This window comes from Triturus cristatus, chromosome 4_2 (assembly GCF_964204655.1).
Source record: "Triturus cristatus chromosome 4_2, aTriCri1.1, whole genome shotgun sequence".
NCBI classification, from domain to species: domain Eukaryota; kingdom Metazoa; phylum Chordata; class Amphibia; order Caudata; family Salamandridae; genus Triturus; species Triturus cristatus.
In genome coordinates this window covers 369,064,586-369,090,216 of record NC_140586.1, presented here as the reverse complement: position 1 = coordinate 369,090,216, position 25,631 = coordinate 369,064,586, and the positions used below count along the sequence as shown (strand labels likewise).

Here is a 25,631-nt window from a genome sequence, read left to right as displayed (position 1 = left end):
CAGGAATGCATTGGATGGGGAGCGGAGCAGATAATCTCGAAGGTGAAATACAGTTCTTGGCAAGCAGACAGGCCGAGTCAGGCACCGTTAGCCGCGCAGGGAGTAGGACAAAGTTCATGGATACAGATGCGAGCTCAGACTGGAGCTTTCAGAGGCAGAAGGCAGGAAAAGGCTTAATGGCAGAATCAGGGCCTACTCGCCTGGACTGTAAAATGGGATAAATGAACCATATAAAGCCGGTGGCCTTTCATACTTAGGAATAGAATATCCGGCCCATTCATGGCGGGTCTGAAAGAGGACATGTTGGCGGTGGACGCACATATGTTTGCGTCTTCATAACTGGAACTGGAGGAAACATACATGTACTTGTGATTTATACATGAAGCCGTTGGGGTCCAAGATAGGGGACATAACTGGTCATAAAAATCCATATTTCCACATTCCCTCCTTGTCCCCTACTTGCCCTTAGGAGATATCAATCTTCATCAATCCGTCGATCTGTTCATATAGCATCATTTGTTCTTCTTTCTTCTTCCGGGATGAATGAAATCTTGGTGGTGGAATACACGATGTGGCACACAGACCACAAATCGCTGGTCCACATTGTAGGCATAAGCAGCAACTGAATAGTATGAGAAAGCCAATACCTAGGAAGGATAGGACCCTCCATCCCCAGGCTGACAATACACTCCAAAACCAACCGGACCAAGTCCAGGTGCCTGGATTCTGGTGTATCTGGCTTACAATCTTATGAAGGCGAGTTATGGCTTTATATACAGATGGCGAATTTTCTGGTATGAAAATGCAACAACTTGATCCGATGACCCTACAAGCTCCGCCCCTATCGGCCAGGATGACGTCAAGGACAAGACGATTTTGAAGCACAACAATCCGCATAGCCGACTGCTCTTCTGTTAAATTGCCTAAGGCGGAAATAGTTTCGTTCACTACTGCTTCAAGGGTTCTGGTTAATCTACGTATCAGCTTACTATTGGTAACTGTACCTATATAGGGAAAGAGACCTTTATTGAAATCTGTGTATTTTTCCCATGCTGTTTCAGTGTAGTCGACGATTGGGAGATCTCTCCGTTCTCTATTGTGTACTAAATGAGTATTTCTGTGATAATCAGGAGGAGCTAGGAAAACAGGTGGCAAAAGGATTCCGATGTAGCAGGTACCATCCCAATCTAGAGGCAAATGTATATATGCAGTCTGACCACATACGAAGTAGGAATGACGAGAAGCTCTAAATGTAGATTTGCCTTGATCACTGAATTCTATTACAGTGGTGCATCTACTATGGCCCATATGTATGGAACCATTCTTTCTTACACATAATTCACCTTTAACTGGAAATACTGACATAGCGGGCAAAATTGGTGCAGCTTCGGATTCAACATTCAGGATCATGAGATTAAGCGTGAAATTCCCTAATCCATATACTTCATTTTCTAGATCAGTTCCTGTTCTTTTGGGAAGTCCCTCCTTGTTAGGGTAGCAGACTTTAAGCAAAACTAAGTTCAGGTTTCCCCATACCCAGTTGTCTTGATAAACTGCGGAATTCGAATCTAGGGAATTAATCAAACTAAACCATGCTCCACAGGAGCCATTGTGTGTGAACGGATATGGAAAGAGAGGCAGAATTCCCTTATAGTTCTGATAGGGAGGGAGTCGACCACATATCCAACAATTTGTAGCATGGCTAGCCTGATGGGAATGATGTAACATACTAATAAAAGTGTTATTGCGCAGCGCAAATCTATAGGACAACTCATGCAGGGGTAATTCACTAAAAGAATGTTCAGCAGTAACATTGTAAACATGTTTAGAAATAGGATAATATATGTGCAACAATATACTTGCAGCGATTATTAAAAGACTTAAGAAAAACAAAATTAATAACGTCACTGTGCAATGACTACGCAGTGATGTACAGTACGCATGTTGTTTCAACTGCATCTTTCGGTTTCTTTCTCTATTCAGGTCTAGGGGATACATGTCAGAGACAAATTCGACCGATTCACCTTGGAGAGGACTTAAACAATCAAATTGTCTGACTTATTAGACCGTAGTTTTAGTTTGTATAGTTCCTTATCACTCTGTTCAACCAAAGGAAGCTTTGAGTCAATCGGTGAAGACACCCGAGGTGTATCGTTTACATCAGACGGTAGTCCATGAAATTTCTTGATATGACTTGAATGTATCCAGCCTTTGCGACCTTCGATCTTCACGGCTGTCCTCGTGGTGAGCAGTACAAGTTGAGGCGATTTCCACCTAGGATCCAGCTGAGTCTTCCGGTCAAAATTTCGCACTAACACCAGGTCCCCGGGAACTACGTCATGGGGTTTCACCTCGGTGTTGTCGGGAAAGGCTGCAGCTACCTGTGAACGACAAGATTGTAGTGCAGACATCAAGGAAGCCAAGTAATCTGTCAGCATATTACAGTCAACATCAGTTATTTTGCGTGGTATAGGCGTCCCCCACATATTTGGTGGTCTGCCAAAGATCACCTCATAAGGGGATAGCCCTGTTCGAGAGTGCGCTACCATTCTCATGTAAAAGAGTGCAACTGGTAAGGCTACTACCCAGTCGACACCTTTCTCTCTACATATTTTGGACAATCTAATTTTCAGAGTTTGATTATGTCGTTCCACGAGACCTGCTGCCTCGGGGTGTCGGACACAGTGAAATTTCCACTGATAGCCTAACAAAAGTGAAACGTGTTTCATTAGTTCGGATGAGAACGGCTGGCCGTTATCTGAGTAGACAACACGTGGTAAACCGTACCGTGGGAAGAATTCTCGAACCAACTGTTTGGCAGTAGTCGGGGCAGTGTAATCTGAAACCGGGTATGCCTCTGTCCAACGGGAAAGAGCACAGACAACTACAAGAACATATTTGAATCCTCGACATCGTTCCATCTGGATATAATCCATCTGGAGGACTTCAAAAGGGTGATCAGGAGGCTGAAATCCACCCTGTTCTACGGGAATGCTTTTACCTGGGTTAAACTGACAACAGATCATACAGGTACGAACTTTTTGTTTAGCTGCTGCTCGTAAATGTTTGTTGAACCAAATGTGTTGAATGCTGTCTAGCATAGCTTTTTCTCCTAGGTGCGCTGGACTATGTATTGTATTAATGATAACTTGAACCATAGAATCAGGAAGGAACCATACAGATTTTTCCTTCGTCATCCATCCTTGATCCGTTTGGATCCCTCCTAATTCAGTCCATTTCTTTATTTCATCTGGTGTAGCATGTGTCTGTATGTCAATTACGTCAAGAGCGGGATCCTTAACCGTCATGCAATGTGTTGGTGTCGGAACTATTGTCTTTGTCATATCAGATGTGTGAGTTTGAGCAGTCTGTTTAGCTGTTCTGTCAGCTAGATCATTGCCTTGGGAAATGATATCAGTAACTTTCGTATGAGCTTTACATTTCATAATTGATATTGCAGTGGGTAGATGTATTGCATCTAATAAGGCATGAATGAGGGGTCCGTGCTGAATGTGGGCACCGTGAGAAGTTAAATAACCTCTCTCTCGCCACAGCACGCCGAAGTCATGTACAACTCCGAATGCATAACGTGAATCAGTGTATATGTTGACTTTTTTATTTGTGGCTTGAATACAGGCTTGTGTCAGAGCGATGAGCTCTGCTGCTTGAGCTGACAAGGTATTTATGCAATTTGTTTCAATGACTTCAGTGTCTGTTGTGACTGCATACGCGGCCACTAGCTCTCCTGTACTTGTTCTCATACATGAACCATCTACATACAACGTCAGGTCTGAGTCTGACAATGGGACGTCTGTCAAGTCTTGTCTAGGTTTCGTCGTGATAGTGATAACTTCAATACAATCATGTGCTAGTGGGTCTGTTCCGTTTACTGGTAACAGTGTGGCAGGATTCAATGTACTACAACGTCTGATTTCTATGTGTGGCTGAAACAATGTTAATTCGTAACCGGTGAGTCTTGCTATAGTCAAGTGTTGTGTTTGTGTTCGGTTCACAAGAACCTCTACTGCGTGTGGTACTTGTACTGTCAATGGATGTCCTAACACTATGGCATCGCTTTGTCTGATTGCTAAAGCTGTCGCTGCCACTGATTTCAGGCACGCAGGCAGAGCCTGAGCTACGGGATCTAATGTACTAGAAAAATAAGCACATGGTTTGTGTGATCCTGCTTGTTCCTGTGTGAGTACTGACAAGGCAGTACCTTCGCGTTCTGTAACAAAGAGTGTAAACTGTTTATTGTAACATGGTGTTGCTAAAACAGGTGCTTGACATAAAGCTTTCTTTAGGCTTTCAAAAGCTTGTGTATGTTCCTGAGTCCAAGGGAGAACAGTCGATGTGGCTGCCTCTTGCGTTGTCAACTGAATGAGTGGTTTTGCTAGAAATGCATACTGAGGGATCCACTGCCTACAGTATGAAGTGAGGCCTATGAAAGCCCGCACCTCCTTTTGTGTCTTGGGTATTGGCATGTTAGCAATTAACTGGATGCGATCTGGTGTAAGCTGCCTTCCCTCCTTGGACAGCGAGTGCCCAAGGTAAACAACTCGCTGGACACAGAATTGCAGCTTAGAAGGGGACACCTTGTGCCCCTTTTCGGCCAAAAATTGTAAAACCGTCAGTGAGGATTTTTCACATTCAGGTTCGCTTCTAGCGGTGATCAGCAGATCATCGACATATTGAAGCAGGGCAGTGTTGACTGGCATGTGGATACTGTCAAGTTCTCGTTTCAGTGCTTGGCTATAGATGCTGGGGCTTTCTGTGAATCCTTGAGGTGCGCGTGTGAATTTAAAGCTTCGTCCATTTAAACTAAATCCGAACAAGTATTGGCTTTCCGGATCTATTGGGACGCTGAAAAAGGCATTCTTGAGATCAATTACAGTAAAGAATGTTGCTTCGGAATCAATGGCTGTCAGTAATGAAGAAATGTCTGGGACTACGGGGTATTGTGGTACAATACATTTATTTAATTCGCGCAGATCAATAACCAATCGATATACTGGCGGGGCTTTTGGATCAGTTCGTTTAAGAATCGGAATTATCGGGGAATTACATACATTGGAGTCGGTTTCCACAACCACTCCTTGGGTAATAAGCTCGTCAATGATTTGCAGTAAAGCCACTACAGCATCTGGGGGTAACTTGTATTGTCGCATTCGTGGTAGTACCACTCCTGTCTTTAGTGTGACTCGATATGGTGTAATGTTCATGCAACCAACATCTGTAGGGCCTTGTGCCCATAAATGTGTGGGTAAAGTCTGCAGTCGGTGATCCATGTCTCGGGACACATAGTGCCCTTTGAAATCACGTAGAAACAATCTTACTCCTTCCGGAGAACAACATATTATAGCTCCTAGAGCTTTCAATGTTTTTATACCTAACAAGTTTTCTGGACAGGATTTAGTAAGCAATAAATCTGTAGTTCGTGTCAAGGGACCAATCGTAAGTGGAAGAGGCTGTGATACTTCGTTAATGATAGGTTTTCCTGAAAAGCCAAGGGAAATATTCTGTGAGCCTGAGAGGGGTGCCCCTGGAACTTCACTACGTTTTATGGTTGTTCGGCTTGCCCCTGTATCAAGTAAAAATTTTCTATCTTGGCCTAATAGTTCACTGTGTACATAAGGTCCTTCTTGATCTACAGGGACCTCGATAAGGGGTAAGCCAACTTCCCTCTCTAGGCTGTTTCATGAGTATCATTGATAATCAGGATAGTCATACTGTGCGGTCTGGTACATCTGTTGTGTCGTTGTTTGTGTGGCAGCAATAGGCTGCGGTGGTGGAGCTGGCATAGACTGTTGCGGAGCTGGCATGGACTGTGCATGCTGTGGGGCTCCTTGTTGGTTCTGATCCTGTCTAAGTGGCCGTGGTCTTTCTTTTGTATTACCTATGGCGATATTATGTTTTAAAACTGGACAATCGTGTACATAATGACCTGGCTGTTTACAATAGTTGCATGTCCCTTTTACAGAACCTACTGAAACACTGGACTGTGTCATACCCTTTTTATGACCGTCAGCTGGAACTGTATGGGAAACTAGCATTTTCATTTTCGTGTCTTTCATGCGTCTTTGTTCATGTTCTTGTTCCTCTCTAATTCTATTGTGATGGTACTGTAGCATTTGGAACATTTGTGACGGAGTGTTACCTTGCCAGGTACTCTCGAATTTCAATTCTCTATTCTTAACTTGGGGCAAGGAATTTTCAACTAATTTTGTCACAAACAGATGTGGATACGATTCGCTACTTGCTTTTATTCCACTATTTATACCAAAACATTTTTCGAATCGGGCATAGAAATCACTAGTGTCTTCATCTTGCTTTTGTTTACAGGCTGAGATTGCACCCCAGTCTTCCTTTTTCGTAGTTAATAAACGTGGCAGTACCTGTACTAGTAAACCTGGTAGTGTTTTGGTCTTTTCCCCAAGCCCTGAACCTGGACCTCGAGCTGTTTCTTCGTTTTCTAATGCTGTCCAATCTATCTTTTGGTCTCCCACCTCCCAATCCTTTTCCTTGAGTTTTTCGTAGATGCCCGCAGGCATTAATACCTTCAATATTTTCATAATGTCGGGATAGGTATACTCTCCCATGAGCAACATGTCTTTAATTTCACGGTGGAAACCCGCTGGGTCTTTGTCATGACTGGGTACCACTTTCTTCATTTCTAATAGTTCTATTTTAGATATGGGTGTGTATACAAACACACGTTTAAACTGATTGTCATCACCTTTTATCGGGTGCACTTCGCGTAAGGGATTCTGTCTATCCATGTAATACGTCGTTCTTTCCTTGATGGGCAGTGAGACATGTTCGGGGCATACAAAAAGAATGTACTGCTTTCTGTATTCTAGTATTTCTCTAATTAACTCCGTACCTGAACCTCTCCATTTATTCGTGAGTAATTCAGTCAATATATCAGGTAGGGGACCAGGATCGGAGTGTTGGCTTTTATATAATATAAGGAGTTGTTGAATCATATAGATACCAGCTAAACGCTGTTCATCTGGGGTGAGGTTCAAAAACGTGTGCGCTAGTGTATCATCACTATATTTTCCGGGACTATCAACCCAGTGAACGGCTGACCTGGCTAATTCTTGTTCGTCCATAGAATCGAGTATATGATAACCCCTTTGTTCTCGGAGTAATTTGTCAGCGGCTTGGAACGAATGTTCGGGGGACCTTATATTTATTATAGGGGTTTGGAAATTTCTGCTATTATCTGGACGTATCGGACGTATCGGATCAGTAAAGCATCTAGTATTATTGCAAGATCTTCCTCTACCTACATAGGCCATGGTTTCTAACTGTCCTGTGGGCAGTTCTAATTCTTCCTCCTCCTCGGTTTGTTCAGGCTGGTCTACTGCTAATCTTTCTTCGTGTATTCGTTCTACTTCTTTGCGGATCTTTCGGCACATAGCTACTATACTTAATCGTTTATCATGTCTCCCCTCTGATATATTCCGACTCCATGTGGTAAGAATTCGCATTTCTTCCGGATTTACCCCTGGTCGGTCTTGGTTTCTGATCACACAATTTATGAGGAAACGTAACAGTTCCCCCTGTATCTCCACTTTCTGGTACTCCATGGCTCGATTAATACTTTCAGAATCTCGCCCTGACTGGACAAAGTGATATATATTTTCTAAATGTGTAGTCATTCCTGGTAGCCTCCCTAAATATATTGCAGCTCGTCGGATACGTAATGATGCCAGCAGCATTTCGTCCTCTTTGCCGGGCACAGGGTCGTATCTACAATCTACTAGAAGTTCCTTAAGCATGTCGGGAGTTACTAGTTTGGGCGTACGTTGGTGGGCTAATTCTTGAAAGGAAAGTTTATTTGCTCTGGGTGGCGTGGAAAAAATGTTTGATGTACCTCCTGTAGCACCACCTGGGGTGCTGGATGTGAAAGGATTCGTTGAACGTGATATAGCAACCATAGGTGTGGATACAGCTGTAGAAACAGATGTGCTTGCCGGAACTTGCGTCGGAGTTTGTTGCTGCGGAGGTACAGACGGAGGAGGGTCTTGGCGTTGAACCCCCTCGGCAGGCGGTCTATGTGGCGCAGTATTAGCATACTCGGGAGCTGCGTCGTCTAAATAAGAGGAAAGGAAAACATCTTCTGCGGTTCTGGGATGCCCTTTGGGATGTGCTTTTATCGGAAACAATGGGGGTGGCAAGCCTTTTGGTATCTCCGGAGTAGCCTTAGGTAACCCTTCGGCCAGAAGAGGATACATACCATTCATAAGGGCATTTCTTTGCCTGTCTACTTGTTCTGATTTTACTCGAGTACCTTCTTCAATTAATACATTTTCTCGGACTTTATTTGAATTCTCCTTACTTTTCTCTTCCTGTCTGAGCGCTTTTTCTGTACGTCTATATGATTCTTTACGCCATAATTCAATGGCATCTTTCTGTGACTGTCTAGCTTTCTTTTTCCATAATTCTTCCTCTACTTTCATGATGCAATCTGCATCCCAGGTCCCAGCTGCGGGCCACCTCTGACTTTCGGGTAATTCCTTGGTGTAGTCTACCCATAAATCAAGAAATAATATGGCGTCTAGGCCATGTTTATGATACATGAAGTACCCTGGAGTGTCCCTAGGAGGAATGGGAACAGCTTCTTCGAGTACCCCTTTTCTAGTTTTGATCTGTCTTAATTTTGAAAAGAGCGGCATATTGAGAACTGATCTGATACCTAATTTTGAACACGTTTAATACAACAAAACACAATAATGAACAGTCATTCACACCACAATATGCAGAACGTATTTAAAACATTTAACATTTAACATTTAATGAACAACAATGATGGCCATTTAGGGAACTAGTCATTAAGCATAATACTCGGCACTAACTAGGTAATTCTGAATTATATACTAGACATACTAGATATACTGCTGAACAGTACAGATACACTGCTGAAACAGTGCAGACCGGATTTGTGTACCCAAACCCGTCTTGACCGGCACAACCTATGTGCACGTCAGAACGCCTCCCCGACAATGGTACTCACCGGGTAGCTCGGAACGGAAGGCCTCGGAACTGAACTGAACTGGACTTGAACCGGACTGGACTCGACTCGAAACTTCGGAAACTGGTGGGCCTCTGTATACCTCGGATCTTGCTCTCTCAGCTAGGCTCTGGTCGGGATACTTCGCACTTCTCACCGCCTCGTCTGGGTGTTGATCGCAGCCTCAGTTACCCCCGCTCGGCAGGAGGGAGATACAGGAAATCCTGTGGGTACGCGTTGTTGTCCGTCCAGCTGTGGCAGGAGACCGGGCCTGCAACGCACCTCCGGCGCGTGAGATGAGAAAGTGTCCCTATTCGGGCGCCATATATGTGGTAAATAATTTAATTACCGGTACTTAATTTGATGCGGAAAATTTATAATAATAGCTCAGTAAAATAAGAGGCAGAATCCGTGGTATTAGAGGTTCGGAACGGGCTTTATTCCAAAATCAATTCGAATTGTGGACTCCATATTCCATCACCACGAAGGTTCAGGAAGTGAAGGACAATAATTTATTGACAGGTAATCATTTTTATAGAAGAGGCATTACAGTGAAACAGATGCAGGAGGCGTAACAGTTGATAACAGAGATAAAAACATACATGCGTAACTAAAATGGGTGTAACTAGGCGTAACTAAAGAACGTCATTAGGTATGATGTCACAAATGGGTGGTTCCATGAAAGAATTTCGCAATGTCAGCAAAAATACTTGGCAGAGATGCGCGCGCAGCAGCATGACGTGTGATTGACGTGCAACTAGGGGGTGAAGGGGACTTGACATTTAGCTCTATATGTGGAGACAGAAGTCTGGGGGGTCAAGTCAACCTTATCCCAAATCATATCTAACATCCTATGTTTAAAGAACTATGTTATCCAAAAGGAAAGGTCTCTCGAACAAAATCTATTCTATACTGACTGTGAGTGCGTGTACAAGCGTCTAAGTGTCTACATGAGATGCAAGGGCAGAAATCTTCCATAGTAACAGGGCTATGAATTACTTGCATAAAGACAGAGAAGCCGGGCCCTTTGCTCGGTAGCTGGAAGAATGTTTACTTAAACTACTAGACAGGAATGCATTGGATGGGGAGCGGAGCAGATAATCTCGAAGGTGAAATACAGTTCTTGGCAAGCAGACAGGCCGAGTCAGGCACCGTTAGCCGCGCAGGGAGTAGGACAAAGTTCATGGATACAGATGCGAGCTCAGACTGGAGCTTTCAGAGGCAGAAGGCAGGAAAAGGCTTAATGGCAGAATCAGGGCCTACTCGCCTGGACTGTAAAATGGGATAAATGAACCATATAAAGCCGGTGGCCTTTCATACTTAGGAATAGAATATCCGGCCCATTCATGGCGGGTCTGAAAGAGGACATGTTGACGGTGGACGCGCATATGTTTGCATCTTCATAACTGGAACTGGAGGAAACATACATGTACTTGTGATTTATACATGAAGCCGTTGGGGTCCAAGATAGGGGACATAACTGGTCATAAAAATCCATATTTCCACAAAAGAGAGGTCATGGTCATTCAGTAAGTCATTACACATTTCCCCTTCCTTTGTGTGCTCCATATGAAGACAGTCAGCATGATCGCAAATCATTTCTGGGAGACACTTGTTCAATGGGTCTGTACAAAGATGCAGGTTAAAATCCCCCATAATCATGAGGTTATGGCCCACATTTCCCATAAAATTAGAAACAAAAAGATTTAAAAAATAAATATGATTCCTGCCAGTACTATCATAAACAGCATTATAAAAGTTCACCAAGCCAGCAGAGACATTACCTCCTTTTAGAATTAGGCCCATTATACCTGTATGGTGAGATTCAATTCTTCGAATTTCACAAGATATTAATATGGAAACGAAAATTACGAGGCCCCCCTTGGGCCTACCCCGCAGAGATGGCAAGGCTGGCACAAAGAAGGCCTTATACCCTTTTAAGAAGAGATTACAACCTAGTTCCCAAGTCTCTTGTAGACAGACAATCGAGAATTGCTTAATGAAGGTCACCCAGTTTTCATCAGCCATTTTGGCGGCAAGCCCCGCAATATTCCAGGAGACAACAAGGCATCCTGGCGTTTTGGCCACCTGGTTATCTGAGTTTATAGATTCACCTGTAGCCCTAGTATCCTGAGCTGCAGGTGCTCCCTGTCAATCACACAACTCAAGTCCAGATAACACCTCATACCTGTTCTGTAGGTTTAAATTCGACCCATATTGATAGTGTCCTGTGCTGGCGCCCCTATTATGGGTGCCAATGGGACAACCTAAGCCACAGGTATTAATGATGTTATGAAGTCGTTGGGTTTCTTGCACGGGTGTATAAGATTCGGGCCCCCGCCTGGTTAAGCTCTGTTGCGATGGTGGTTTACACAAGTGCGCATAAAAGTATCCCAGGGGGCGTACGCAAATACTGTTCGTATTATATACAAGTGTGGAGGCTCTCAGAAGAACAGTTGCCACATGCTGGGGATATTTAAAATTTACAACTATGCAATCCCCCGACCCAGACTTTTTGGACGGACCCACCCAGTTTACACGCCTTACTGTTAATATCTGATCAAAATATGAGGTCGGAAAAACACAATTTTTGTTAAGCCAAGCCACAGTCTTGTTTTTCAGAGAGATATGAGATTCATCATGGGGAGAAGCAGGGTGAGTGCCACAGGGAGGCACATTAGTCAATACGGCCACATACGGGGCACAGTCTGGTGTTAAGTTAAAGTAGCAGTTATGCCTCATGGGTCTGGGAGATATACTGCTATGAGGGTTTATAGATGATTGGTGCAGCAGAGTGGTTACCACTGGAATATCCGGTCAAATAGATTTTATGGGTCCTGTCACAACTGCAGCAATGGAATCCCCCCTCCCTTTATTTTGTGGATCATTAGATTCAGCGATATCACTCCTTTTGCCGCCAAAGTGTACATTTCCACTAGGAGTTATAGTTTCCTGAGACAATAACAAACCACCCAGCCTTGTCACTTCCTTAGCTAGGGTGTCAATTTTAGTGAGCAGTGGTTTAATTAGCTCCTCTATTTTTTCTGAAAGAGAAGCCTCTAGGTTTTTTATAAGTGAAGCAAGCAGATCCGAGTTTAAGTTTGCTCCATTGCCATTCCCATTACCATTGACATTACCACTGACATTACCGTTAGTGGCCGTAAATACAAAAGGGGTTGTTATAGCGGGGCTACTAGTAGCCTTACCAACCTTTTTTTTTGACTTAGACTTCAAATTATAATATTTCCCATTCTCCCTTTGAGACCGCGTTCTACAGGATCTCAAATGCCTGATTTCAGGTTCGATCTCATTCAACACTCCAGTGTCTCCACTGACTGGATTCAACAAAGCCCGGGAATCAGAATAAACCTCCACATCTACGGAGATGGGGACTGGGCGGTCGGTAGAGTTAACATCACTCGTGTTAATTTCACAGTCTTGGGTCTGACTAATAGGGAAATTTTCTGATGATATTTCGTCTATCACAGTATCTTTCCCCAAAGATACACGTCTGTCTTTATTAATCTGGGTTACTTTCCTTACCAAGAAGTTATCTAAAGTAGCAGGACCTACCATCACTTTATCTGTTTTCGATTTCACCATTATGTAGAATAATACAATACAACTTCCACAGATACCCTATACTCAACGCACTCGCACACAAATTAAAAGGAAAGGGAGAACAAAAACACTACTCATACACGAATATTAAATAGCTTACGAGCTCAGAGGCACGGTTGGGGCAGTTAGGGACATATAAAGTACCTGACCCAGTCCAGTCTCCTCAGGCCTCAGAGGGCCCGCCCTCTGCCCGGGCTCAGTCCGGCGCCGCCCGCGCGCGTCCCGCGACGCGGAGGGAGCCGTCTGTTTTAGCGCCTCCGGGCGCGGAAGTGCCTGTGGGTGGGGGCGGAGTCTCCAAGAAACCTGGGAGCCGTAGTCCAGCGCTCCCGTCGTATGCCAGGTAAGGAGTATGCCCCTCGCTCCTCTCGCGCTGTCTCTCCCCCGCTCCACCGAGGGAGCCGTCTGTTTTAGCGCCTCCGGGCGCGGAAGTGCCTGTGGGTGGGGGCGGAGTCTCCAAGAAACCTGGGAGCCGTAGTCCAGCGCTCCCGTCGTATGCCAGGTAAGGAGTATGCCCCTCGCTCCTCTCGTGCTCTCTCTCCCCCGCTCCACCGAGGGAGCCATCTGTTTTAGCGCCTCCGGGCGCGGAAGTGCCTGTGGGTGGGGGCGGAGTCTCCAAGAAACCTGGGAGCCATAGTCCAGCGCTCCCATGGTATGCCAGGTAAGGAGTATGCCCCTCGCTCCTCTCTCGCTCTCTCTCCCCCGCTCCACCGAGGGAGCCGTCTGTTTTAGCGCCTCCGGGAGCGGAAGTGCCTGTGGGTGGGGGCGGAGTCTCCAAGAAACCTGGGAGCCGTAGTCCAGCGCTCCCGTCGTATGCCAGGTAAGGAGTATGCCCCTCGCTCCTCTCGCGCTCTCTCTAAGGGCTTATTATGAGTTTGACAGTGTGGGAGCTAGATTGCCTGCACCACCAAACCCATGTTTGAACTGCCCACCATATTAGAAGTTTCTCCTGTCTGGCAGACTGTTCTTTGGCTTTCACATTGTAATACCTATGAAATGACTGCTGCAGTCCCTGCTGTGCAGGTACTGCTGTGGATGCTCACAGGGGGGCACATGTTGTGCCCCTCTGTGTGCATCCACCAGACGTGAGGCATCAGGGGGCCTTGTAGAGCCCCCTTCATTTCCTCACCGCCACACTTTTCATGGCGGTCGTACCGACATGAAAAGTGTGGCAGTGAGAAAACTTGTAATATGCTTGGAGGGGCCGCAGTGGCTCATGACCACTGCAAAACCGCCAGGGAATGGTGGTTGCAGCGGTTTTGGTGGTCCAAAGTGGCCCAACTCCCCTAGTCGTAATAAGGTGGTTGGGAGACCGCCACCGTGGGTCTAGCCGTCCATGGACTGCCAGATTCATAATAAGGACCAAAGTCTGAAAATTGCAAATGTTCTTGGGCTGGTGGAGCACTGTTTTTCTTCATGTCCCTGCCAGTGGCTTCATTACCCAAGAGACCAGCAGTAGCATGGGATGTACCAGGATTGCCAAAGAGCAAGCTAGGAGAAGCAACTGCTATCCCCGACCAGCCATATGCTTCAAAATGGAATGCGGTGTAACATTAGGGAGCACATACTGGATCTTAGATTTCTCTTTCTATTGTCACTGTCGCAGGAAACAATTGAATACCATGGAATTTGTATTTGATGAAACCCATAAATAACAATCCACATTGTGTGTCTTTGACAGAACCATGCACGCCAGATCCAGAAGAAATGACCAAAAACAACATAAGATTTCGATGGTCCAACGAAGTAAAATTGTATCTTGAGCATGATCAAGTAATTGAATTTATGTGCCTATCAAATGACTACATTCAACATGAAGAATCACCACCACTCAGACTGAAGTGCATCCGAGGAAAGGTGCTGTATGCCAGATGTATCAGGAACGGTGAGTACAGTCTGCAACAATCAAAATCACGATTTTTAACTGTAGTTCACTTTACAAATAGAATGTACTGAACATTAATGCCTAATTTGCAATATTTCAGAAGTTCGCTATTTATATTCTAATAGGGGCATATGTATCAAGCCCTTTTCCCGTTCGCAAACGGGCCAATTCTCAGAATCGGCCCATTTGCGAATGGGAAAAGGCCTTTTGGGATGTATCATCCCAAAAGGGCATCGCAAATTAGAGAATCGCAAATTTGCGATTCTCTATTTTGCGATTGCATTTAAGGAATTGCAAATTGCGATTCCTTAAATGCGATGTAACAAGCACCCAAGTTGTGCGATTTCTTCTTAAGAAATCGCAAATTACCACCAACTTCAAGTTGGTGGTAATTTGCGATTTCTTTGAAAGATGCACTTTTTGGCATTTTTCAAAGTGCCATGTGGTGCACATACATGCCCTTAGGGCATGTATGTGCGCCACATGCGCACACATGCTCATTTCAGGGGTGCATTAGGGTGTCCTTATGACACCCTTGCACCCTTGAAATTTTTCTCAATTTGCGATTCTCTAATTGCGAATCGCTAATTGAGAATGTCTTCCCATTCATTCCTATGGGCCTCCTGGCCCATAGGAATGAATGGGAAGGTATTCCTTAATTGCGATTCGCAATTTGCGAATCGCAATTAAGGAATTCCAAGGAATCGCTAAGAATTTGCGAATTTTTACTTACATCTCGTTTGCGATTCCCAAATAGCGATTCTCAAAAAATCGCTATTTGAGAATCGCAAATAGATTTTGATACATATGCCCCATAGTTCAGTTTTTTACAGTAGAACTTCACAGACGAATAGAAAAGGAATCACATACTGAATGTCAAATTAAATTCATTATAGTTCATGTAGTATTTGGCTCCTTTGATGTTCGTTGTGTTGTGTTCACAAATTCCAAGCCAGTAAACATTCTTGTTTAAACACATTGCTGCGTCCAGGGCAAACTACAGTGGCGTACATGTCATACTTGCAGCAAGTGTAGTGGCTCCGGGGTCCAGAGGTGGGAAGAACCCTCTGCACAACCCACGTCTAGCCATTTTTCCTTTTTTTACTATAATTTTTGGACCCATTTGCATTGCTCGCATTAGAGCCAACAGCATTTTTGGCATACCACCGGCAAGCGAGTCAGTTGTTGCAAGAAGAATCATGTGGACTCATGTGTACATCATTCAATTCCTGACGTCTTGCCTCGCATTAAAATAATCAGTCTCTGACTCTAATCGAGTTTTGCCAAATTGATGACTGGATCAGCACACTAATATGTCCCTGGCTGCAATATGCTTACTCCTTACTGTTGCGGGTTCTAGATGAAAGCTAGTAGTCCTGTCCTGTAGACACTAGTGGGTAGCTGGTCAGATGGCATATTTATGTTCTGCTGCACGTTGCAGTGGATGGATCGTTTGCAGGTATTATAGCCCATGTCAATCACTTTGATTGGGTCCAATCAAAAATACTGAGGGGAAGATTTAGAGAAATGTGCTATTGCATATCTTTCTGAAAAGCAGTGCTAATTATTAATGATGTGGTGAAGTTTTAGTTACAAATATAAAATTAGCAAATTCCGAAAAATTTTGTTACATAAAATTTGCGTAATTTCGTGGAGTTTTGCATGACACAATTATGCATAATTTACACCCATGTTAGACGGAGGGGATAGAACATCTCTCGCTGAGATACATTTTCTGCTCTAACCATTCTGTTGCCAGTACCTCTTGTGACTTTTTACATGAGGCTGCCCTTGTGTAAAAACGTCACACAGACCACAAACCATATTCACTCTAACTTAGTATAAAGCATGCAATTTTTCGCACCTCCTGTGCTAATGTAGCTTTTTTCTGTAAATTAAATTTAATTTTCAGTCTAGGATTCTCTGCTGCGAGACTATATGTCACTATCTAACTAGACAGATGAGAGAGGAAATAGAAAATGTAAGAAAAATAGTTTATGTGGTCTAACGAAAAGTAATTAAATTAGGTGCCCACTAAAAATCTATCCGATGATATAATTGTTCAAAAAGTATTCTAAGGCTTTATTTACAAGTTGCACAGTACTAGGGTGATTTCACTTTACCAGAACCATGATGTAAAATCTTCCAAGTACTGTGCACTTACAAGTAAATCCCTATTAATTTGGGAAATACAGTGTGGTACTCATTTTGCTGGCTGTAAAGTCACATGGATGTCACCATTCCATGTGGTTTTGCACATTTATTTACCATCAGCTCTGACCAGGTAGTAAATGTGTGCAGTGGCCGGTGCTTGCATTTAGGTGTAAAGGAATGGGGGAAGAAAGCAGGTGAGGAAAGGGGAAATTGGTGTTTTACTACGTTAGATAAAAAACAAGCATTTGCAATGCAATAGGTCTCGCACTTGCGTGAGTTTAAGCTATTGGCATTGTAAATGACAACGCCTTTTATTTATCTGTTTGATAATTAACACATAAATAAAAGGCATTGTCATTTACAAAGCCTATAACTGAAACTCTTGTAAATGCGAGACCCATTTCATTTAAAAGTAGCGCCCACCATTGTCCCCAGGTGCTTTGAAAGTGAAAGTGTGCATGGCGCGCTGAATGTTACAGGAAAGCATGTCATGCCTGCTGTAGGAGAAACGCGTTAAAGAAATTAGTGCTTACAGAGCAAATAAGATGTACCGTGTAACAACAGAAGTAAAAGGGTCAGTCCTCATGGGAGGTTAGGAAAAGAGACAAGGCCGTACTAAGGACGGACTAACAAGTCTATTAACGAATCAGAAGCCAGCATTTACGAAGGCCAATAACACAAGCCAATGACAACTATGGGTGGAGAGTGTGCTGGGCTTCAAGTACATACTCAAATAAAGCATGCCTCACAGAGCAGCGCATTCGCTGCACAGACTGGACCTAAAAAATAAGGGCCCCTCACGGACACCACATCGTGCCTCAAGGCTTTCCAGCTTCGCCTCTGTCTTGCAGCAATCTCAGTGCTTCTTCGCAGCACATTAATGTGGCTGTGTGTCTCTGCTTCAGACACAAAAGCGGGACATTTGGTAAACGCACTAAGTGCAGGGCACCATAGAGGCATGCAAAAGGAGGGACAAACCTGCAGAAAAGAGAAGTGGCCACCTAAACTTTGCACCTCAAATAGATTTGTAGTGTGAGTCCGCCACTGGGATGAAGGGTTTTCCAACTAAACAGTCTGTGCACAGTGGCATCTGGTGACATTTGAAAGTGGTGTGGCATAAAACCTACGGGAGGTTCGGGGGGGTTCTCCCCATGAGAACATTTTGAAAAAAAGAATTGGCAAATGGTGCATTTTCAAGCAAACCAGAAGGTGTGAAGAACAGCTCTTTCAATACTACTGTTTACTACTGCCTTCAAACGGGATCTTTACACTGTCAAACTTTACTGCAGCCTGGCGGTGCCAGAGGGTCAGAGACCTTGGTTCAGGCTCTGAGAACAAAGCATCACATCTCAACCCTGCAGTGCTGCCCACAACACATTATTTTGTAGATGTATCCGGGCAAGAGTATAAGTTTTAAGTTAATTAGGATGAAATATCCAATTGATGCAAGTAGATCCGATGGTGATGGTAAGATATTCGTGCTTTTATTCGTCTGCTAGAAAAGAAAAGGGATGGCACAGCCAACACGTGTTTCGCCCCTTAACTGGCCATCAGGCCTAGGGCTTCCTCAGGGCTGTACATAGGCAGTGTTACAGCAAGGGTTATTTACACAGAGTTGGTAAGTCACGTGTACAAGACATACAAGGTTGTGGGTGGTAGGGACGGAAGAAAGGGTAAGTCAAAAATAAGTAAGGGAAGAGAGAGGGGAAAGAAAAAGGAAAAGGAGCAGAGTTGAGGTGCGAGGGATTAGCAAAGGTTGTTAAAGGAAGTTTTGGTGTGATTAGAAGGAAGAGTATATGGGTGGGGGCATAGAGGGAGGTAAGGTGGAGGTTGAAAGGAGTATATTAGAACAATTGTGCAAAATGTGGTTAAGTAGCAAGGAAAGAATAGGTGATGTGATTCGGGTATTTAATCGTGTTGAAGGTGAAAAGAATGTAGATAGTTATATTAAGCGGGGAAGGTTGGCATTTACAGGAATCCATGTCATACAATACAATTTTAGCATTAACACAATAGTTTAAGGACAGTCAATTTAAAACATAATGGCATCAGAGATGGAAGAAAGTAATATAGTGTAAAATGTCAAGGAGCCCCATTTCGGGGCAGCGCGCGTATGCAGAACAAAATCAAAACTGTTGCCGGTTTACAAGGTGCATGTTTACGAAAACATCATAATAACGAAAAAAAATTTAGATTAGAAGCCAAGCGGTCATTTAGGGAGGGAGAGAAAAGGAATTGCATGTCATATAAGAGCAGGGTAGTCGAGAGAGTCAACAATTTTAAGACAAGTCATTGTGGGTTCCAAAAGTTATATAGTGATGACGCAATCATGAAACGCAGGAGACAAATTATATAGACATGAGTGAAAACAGATAGTCACAATTGAACCCAGCGTTACGAGTATACGTTAAGTCAGAGCCAAGATGTCAATTGGCAAACAATTGTAAGAAGTGAGCATATATTTACAGTATGAATGGGATTGCAGCGTCAAAGGTAGCCGGGTCAGGTATGAGATGAAAGAAAGGAAATTGACATTAGTTACATCTAATACGGGTTGTTAGCGAAAACGCGGGTAAATAGGTGCGTGGCGCCAAAAGTGATGAATCGGTGACTAGTGTGAACCGAGGGAGAAGCGCGTCATCGGTCAAGATACATCGTGATTTTTAGGTTGGATGAATGCAGTAACATGCAATAACTAAATAGGAATGTAATTATGAAGTGAAAAACATATCGGTGGGTGCGGTCTAAAACACGGAAAGAAACCTGTGGTTTGAAAAGTGGAGCTATCCCAGAATGTGGAAAGTGCTCATAGATGCTCGACAAACTGTAAGTCGTGAAGTAGGACGTGAATGCCAAACCTTAGCGGAATTGGGATGTAGTTGGGGAGTGTTTGGGAGAAGCAAAACATACGAGTGCACTTTGCTGAATAAGTGAGCAATATCGTATAAAGTGCACAGTGACATCAAGATTCCCTTACCGGGTAGTCACGTAATGGGGTATCTTTGTGAAAGGAAAGGGTTTGTGAACCCGAAGATTCTAAAAAGGGGAAAAAGGACAATGAAAAACAAAAATGTAAAATCGTACCATATGGGCTGAAGTCTGGTAGGACATGAAGGGGGTAGTGATGTATCTCTTACCTCCGGTCTCGGCTAATGCCAGGTTCAGTGGGTTTCTGCGGCTTTGGTTGTGATGTAAAGCCAGTGGCAGCGGGCAATGATATGGAGGTCGCGTGTAGGAGCTTCCGGGTAATAACCCGGAAGAGACGAGGTGCTTGCGCTGGGCGCCATATTGGAATGGGGTGTTTATTGAAAGAAAGATTAACTGGCGGGTGAGCGGGACGGTATTTATCGACCGCCATGTTAGAATGGGGAAAATGTCTAGAAGAGACAGGCGTGCTGGTAGACATATTAAGCTAAATGGCACCTTTAGAAAAAATAACAATGATGCGTCAGACATGTAATACATATGGAATTTTACGAGTGTTCTGTATTTTCAGGACATATATCAGTTACCACTAAAAATGAAAAAAAGTGGCATATTAATGTCCAGTTGAGCATATTGACGCCAAACAAATTGCGCCTTTGGCATGGACCCATATCCGAATAAATGACATTTCGAAAGAAGCACTCTGTGTATTCTCTGGTAACATAGGGAGAGCCTCTGGTAGAAGGTGTTAAGAGAGGCAGAGAGGGAAAGTGAGGTGGTGGTGTCTTTGGGCTAAGGGGGGCGGTTTAACCAATATGTGGGAGCAAGGAGCAGCTAATCATCTCCTAACCATACATGCATTTCCGCATCCTTGTTAAGCCCCAGATTTGTAGTTTTGTAGTTCATGATTAGTTCACTTTCGCGTCTCCGTAGTTTGAGTTCACGGTTTCCCCCTCTCTTAGTTTGGTGTATAATCTCCAAACCAAAGAAGCAGAAGTCTTTTTTGTGAGGGTGGCTGTCTTCAAAATGTTCGGTGAGTGGATGGCCTGAAGTATGTTTATTGATGTTGCGGTAGTGTTCCTGAATCCTGGTCCGTAATGGTCTGATTGTGCTGCCGATATACGGAAGGTTGCAGGGGCAGATTATCACGTAAATACAGAATTTACTATTACAGTCAATCTTTTTGCTTTTATGATGAATTCTCTCCCTTGCGTTATCGGTACTCATGTCGTTTTGTTGCAGCTTAGTTTGCAGATGCTGCATTTTTAGCAGGTGTGGAATCCCGGAGGCCTGTCTAAGAATGTAGTGACTATGTTCCGTTTGTCTTCAAATTCTGATTGGCAGAGCATGTCCTTCAGGTTTGGTGCACGTCTAAATGTGATTTCTGGGTATGTTTTGAGGTCTTGAGTGAGGTTAGGTGTTTGTTGTAACAAGTGCCAATGTTTTTTGAGGCTTTGTCTGATTTGGTGATGGCCGATGTTGTAGTCGGTTACAAAGAGTATTGCTGAGTCATTCTTTTTTTCTCCTTTGTTTTTTCTGAACATCTGCTTCCTCTCTATTTTGGCCACTGTGGTCATTGTGTTTTTTAACATTGATTGTTCATATCATCGTTGTGTGAGTCTTGATACAATTTCTTCTCCTTTCGTTTTAAAAACCTCGTCTTCACTGCAGTTTCTGCGTGTTCTTAGCAGTTCTCCTTTTGGAATGTTCCTTATGTTATGTCGTGGGTGGAAGCTGTCAGCGCGTAAGATGGAGTTTGCTGCTGTTTCCTTCCGATATAGTTTACTTTGTAAGGTGTTGTCTTTGACATAAAGTGTTACACCTAGGTATGGGTTGTTTTTATTCCCCATGGGTTTGTGTCTAGTTGCTTCAAGAATCTTTTGAGCGATGTCTCATCTCCTTGCCAGATACATAGGATGTCATCAATATAGCGCCGCCACATTACGATATGGGCCGTGAACTCGGCAAATCCTGGGTCCCACAGCCAGAATTTCTCCACATGGCTCATTAGGATGCATGCGTACGGCGGCGCGAATTTGGCTCCCATGGCCGTACCGCGTATCTGTCGGTATATTTTCCATTGAAGCTGAAGACATTGATTTTCAGACAGAAGTTAAGCATTTCCAGGGTCATTTTGTTACTTTCTAGTAGATTTGCAGATTGTGTCCATAGTGATAGTTGCACTGCGTTGAGTCCGTCCTGGTGTTGGATAGATGTACAAAGGCTGACAATGTCTATGCAAACCAATATGAAGTCTGGTTCCCAGGTAATATCTTGAAGTTTGTCCAGGATGTCTTTTGTGTCTTGGATAAAGGATGGTATCTCCTTCATGAGTCCTTGTAGTTTTCTGTCCACATATTCCCCTAACCTGGAGCACGGTGAGTTAATACCTGCTATGATAGGTCTTTCTGGTGGAGGGTAGATGCCCTTGTGGATCTTTGGAAGGAGGTATAGAGTGGGCATGGTGGGGTATGGAATATACAGGAATAGTTTTTCTGATTGTGATATGAGTCCTGAGGCGTACCATTTGTCAAGCATGGTGATGATTGATTTGAGTATGTCTTTCGTGGGATCTTTGTTGAGGAGTTCGTAGCAGGCCTTGTCGGCAAGTTGTCGGTTCGCCTCTTGGATGTAGTCATCAATATGGAGTGTTACTGGGTTTCCACCTTTGTCAGCCTCCTTAACGATCAGGTCTTTTCTTTCTTTAAGGTTTTTAATAGCCTTCCTCTCTTCTTGTGTGATGTTTTGTGGTAGATATTTGGATTTTCTTCGGTATTTGGTGTATTCATGTTCTAGATCATGTGTGACTGCTAGATGGAAGGCCCACAACACATTACCCTGCAGTGCTGCACACAGAACGTTACAACCCTGCAGAGTTGCACACAGGACATAACAACACTGCAGCAAAACACGAAGCAAAACGTGTCCAAAGTAAATAGGGTTCCTAGTTCCTGCACAAGTGCAAACGTTCAACTGGCACAGCTGCCATGAAAACTTCATGTAGGAAGGCATGAGGAAAACCAGCGGGTGGGCAATTTTAACGTTCACTTACAATAATTATTTGCTACAAAAATCGGTAGTCTCCCGCCCCTATCCACATTCTAAAAAAAAAGCCAAGTCCATGGGTTATAATGGGCTTACGACTCTACACATCAGAACAGTTGGGGTATACTCCCGGAGAGGGTGCATATCTTAAAATCAGGTGCACCCTTATATTGAATCTGGGCAGGATGACGGAAGCTCGATAGTCTGTGTTGAACCTCACACATTTACCTCAGACCTGAGGCTGCCTTGCTCCTGTCCCGAGGGCTGTTAAACTGGCCAGTATTTGGCATCGGCAGTCAGTGCAGCCCACTGAATATCTGTCATATACAAAGGGAGAGTATCAGAACCATGCGTACTTCCCCACATGGCAATGTGCGACCCTGGGCAACTCACACAACACATGCCCGTGCCATGAATGCTGTATGTTGCACGTATTTGACCATATTGTAAAACTTAGCATTGCCTATACAAGAAATAGCTTGGTTCAAACCTTCCGATTAATTAAAGGGCACGAGGTGGGCATGCTGACACTGAGAGAAGGGGGGAAAGCGGTGTCAGAACGAGAGGGGGTTTAGAAACACCGAGAATGGTAAAGGGAGACAGGCAAAGAAGAGTAAGGGAAACTGGAAATCCTATAAAGATTATTATATGCTTCCCGTGTCTCCACAATTTCATTCATCCTTCCAGGTGTGGGCAGATGATACGAGGCCGAGCCTCTGATTCAATATTCCCGCCAGGATCCGCACATGGATGGCCAAGATAAGGATTAATAACGTGCTGCCAGATGCCACACTTGGCACGAGCCGGTATCCCACTCACCATCAGCGATCCAGCGCCGAATGACATCTGAAACATTGTTTACTTCCCTCACCACCCTCCGAAAAAAGTTCAATGGGGTTCAAAAAAGAGTAAAGGCTTACCTGCACGTATGTTATTTGAAACCATGGCTGCAGGTGCCATTCTTTTTCCAGCAACTGTGTCCCGGAAAGAGGAGCGCCAAACTGAAATTATGGCATAGCCACTCCCCTAAGGTCGCCTCGGCCTTACCCAATTAGGAAGCCTAATTCACTGAGGCGAAAGGAGTGCTGCAATTGTTACCACCCCCTGCACTGTGCGCCAGCCCAGCCCCTTCCCATTATCCTGAATGGCGCTCCACTGACCGTGCCCTAAGCCAATTCCTTAGCGCCTCATTTAAATCCATGTACTGCCACTTTATGCAGCTACTCCCACAAGGCTGATGTCACCTCCTCCTCGCTTGTGCCTCGAGGGTAAGGATTAGCCCTCACCCAGCTTTGCACATGCGCACAGTGACTAGTACAAAAAAAAAGATTTTACATAGTTTCATGGGGGAGATCAGAGAGAATTAACACCATGGAGCAGATTTAAAAGTTTTAAAACTGCTCCATGGTGTTTAGTTTTCCCCTATGCTGGTAGGTATGGCAATGCCCCCAACGCCCCTTAATACCAGCCGCCACTGTCTGTGCATTTTAAACATAATGTGTGCATATCTCCTGCACGCCGATGCTCCTTGCTAAATCGGACCTTGTGATGGTAGGGCCAAGGTCAAATTCTTCGACAATACCGGAGGTCATTTTCAACCTGGAGAGATGTTCCGATTACGTTTACGAACAGAGTTGCATTAGAAAAGTGACAGTTGAATTAAGTTACTAACCAAAACTTTCAGAGACACAGCTTTTGTTGGTCCTTCAGGCTGAATGACACTGGTACTCGGGCCCAGAGTTGTGAAGAGCCCACTGCAACCCAACAACACCTGTCTTTAACTACACAACTGTGGTAAGTTAACCTTATTTTCCTTGCTTGCAAAACAACCCATGAGCATGGCATCTCCGTCACATGACTGTGTGTTATTTATACAAGCAAGACATTGAGACGAATGTAATGATTTAAGCTAGTGTGATGGCTGTGAGTTAAATGCAGCTAAGAGAGACTGGCATGGCTAGCTCAGCCATCTATCTTTCCTAGGTCACAACTTTCACGTTCACCAAATTGGGCAGTGCCTGTTATGTACAGGCATAGGGTGGCATTAAGACGCTAGTAATAAATAAATATATATGTATATTTATATATATTAATAAACAAATGCCCTGGAGCTTTTTCAGACGCACTCGCTGCAGGCCAACCCTCTGGCTTTCATTGATTTGACCCGACCTTTGCATCACGGTGGAATAATGCCTGACGCGTTTCAGGGCTTGCTGCCCCTTAATCATAGGCTGTCACGAGTCATTGGGAGGTGCTCCTTTTATTTGAATTTTCACCGCATGTGTTCATTGGTTGTCGCCCTTAGTGGGCTCTTCTCATTGCATCCTGGGACTTGTATTTCCCTGGAGCTATCGACATTGAATACCCTGAGTGGGTTCCGTTTGTACTCGCTTTATTTAAAACATTTATCCACCCTTGAGTAGGATCCATGAGGCAGAGGTGAGTACATTACATCTAGCCTGCAGTGCTGGAACGGTCCAAAGTAGTTTCGATCCCCAGCCTCTTCATTCAGTGTGGCGAAGATGGTGCAGTCCTGACGCGGCCGGACTCCGTGTTAGTTAATTAATAAACAAATGCCCTGGAGCTTTATCAAGACGCACTCGCTGCAGGCCAACCCTCTGGCTTTCATTGATTTTTTTTAAGGTTAAAGAAAGTTTATTGAATATAAGCAGAAGATACATCAATAATACAATCTAGCATATAGAAGCAATACTAATAGAAAATAGGCTATATATAATAAGGAAAGAAGAAAAAGAGGAGAGGGGAGAAGAAGGGGGGAGGGAGAGAAAAAGAAAAATATATGTAAATCCTATAATAATACCATAGAAAAGTATTATACACAAAATATAACAGGTACATCATAATGAACTCACTACCACAAATTCACTTATATATTGAGAGTATATATAAAATAGAACAACATTTAAGTTACCTTAATGTAAGTAACCTTAATTTAAGGAGGCTTGGAAACTTCTTCTATGGCTG

At 44.0% G+C, this 25,631-nt stretch overlaps 1 protein-coding gene across 1 annotated transcript in view; it reads left to right on the top strand.

Annotated features, from left to right (window-relative positions):
* LOC146833907 (coagulation factor XIII B chain-like) overlaps positions 1–25,631 on the top strand; it is a 1,069,530-nt gene that overhangs the window by 596,321 nt on the left and 447,578 nt on the right. Inside the window, exon 12 of the mRNA XM_085601818.1 lies at positions 14,319–14,522. Coding sequence (XP_085457944.1) covers positions 14,319–14,522 — 204 coding nt within the window. The remainder of the gene's footprint in view (positions 1–14,318; positions 14,523–25,631) is intronic.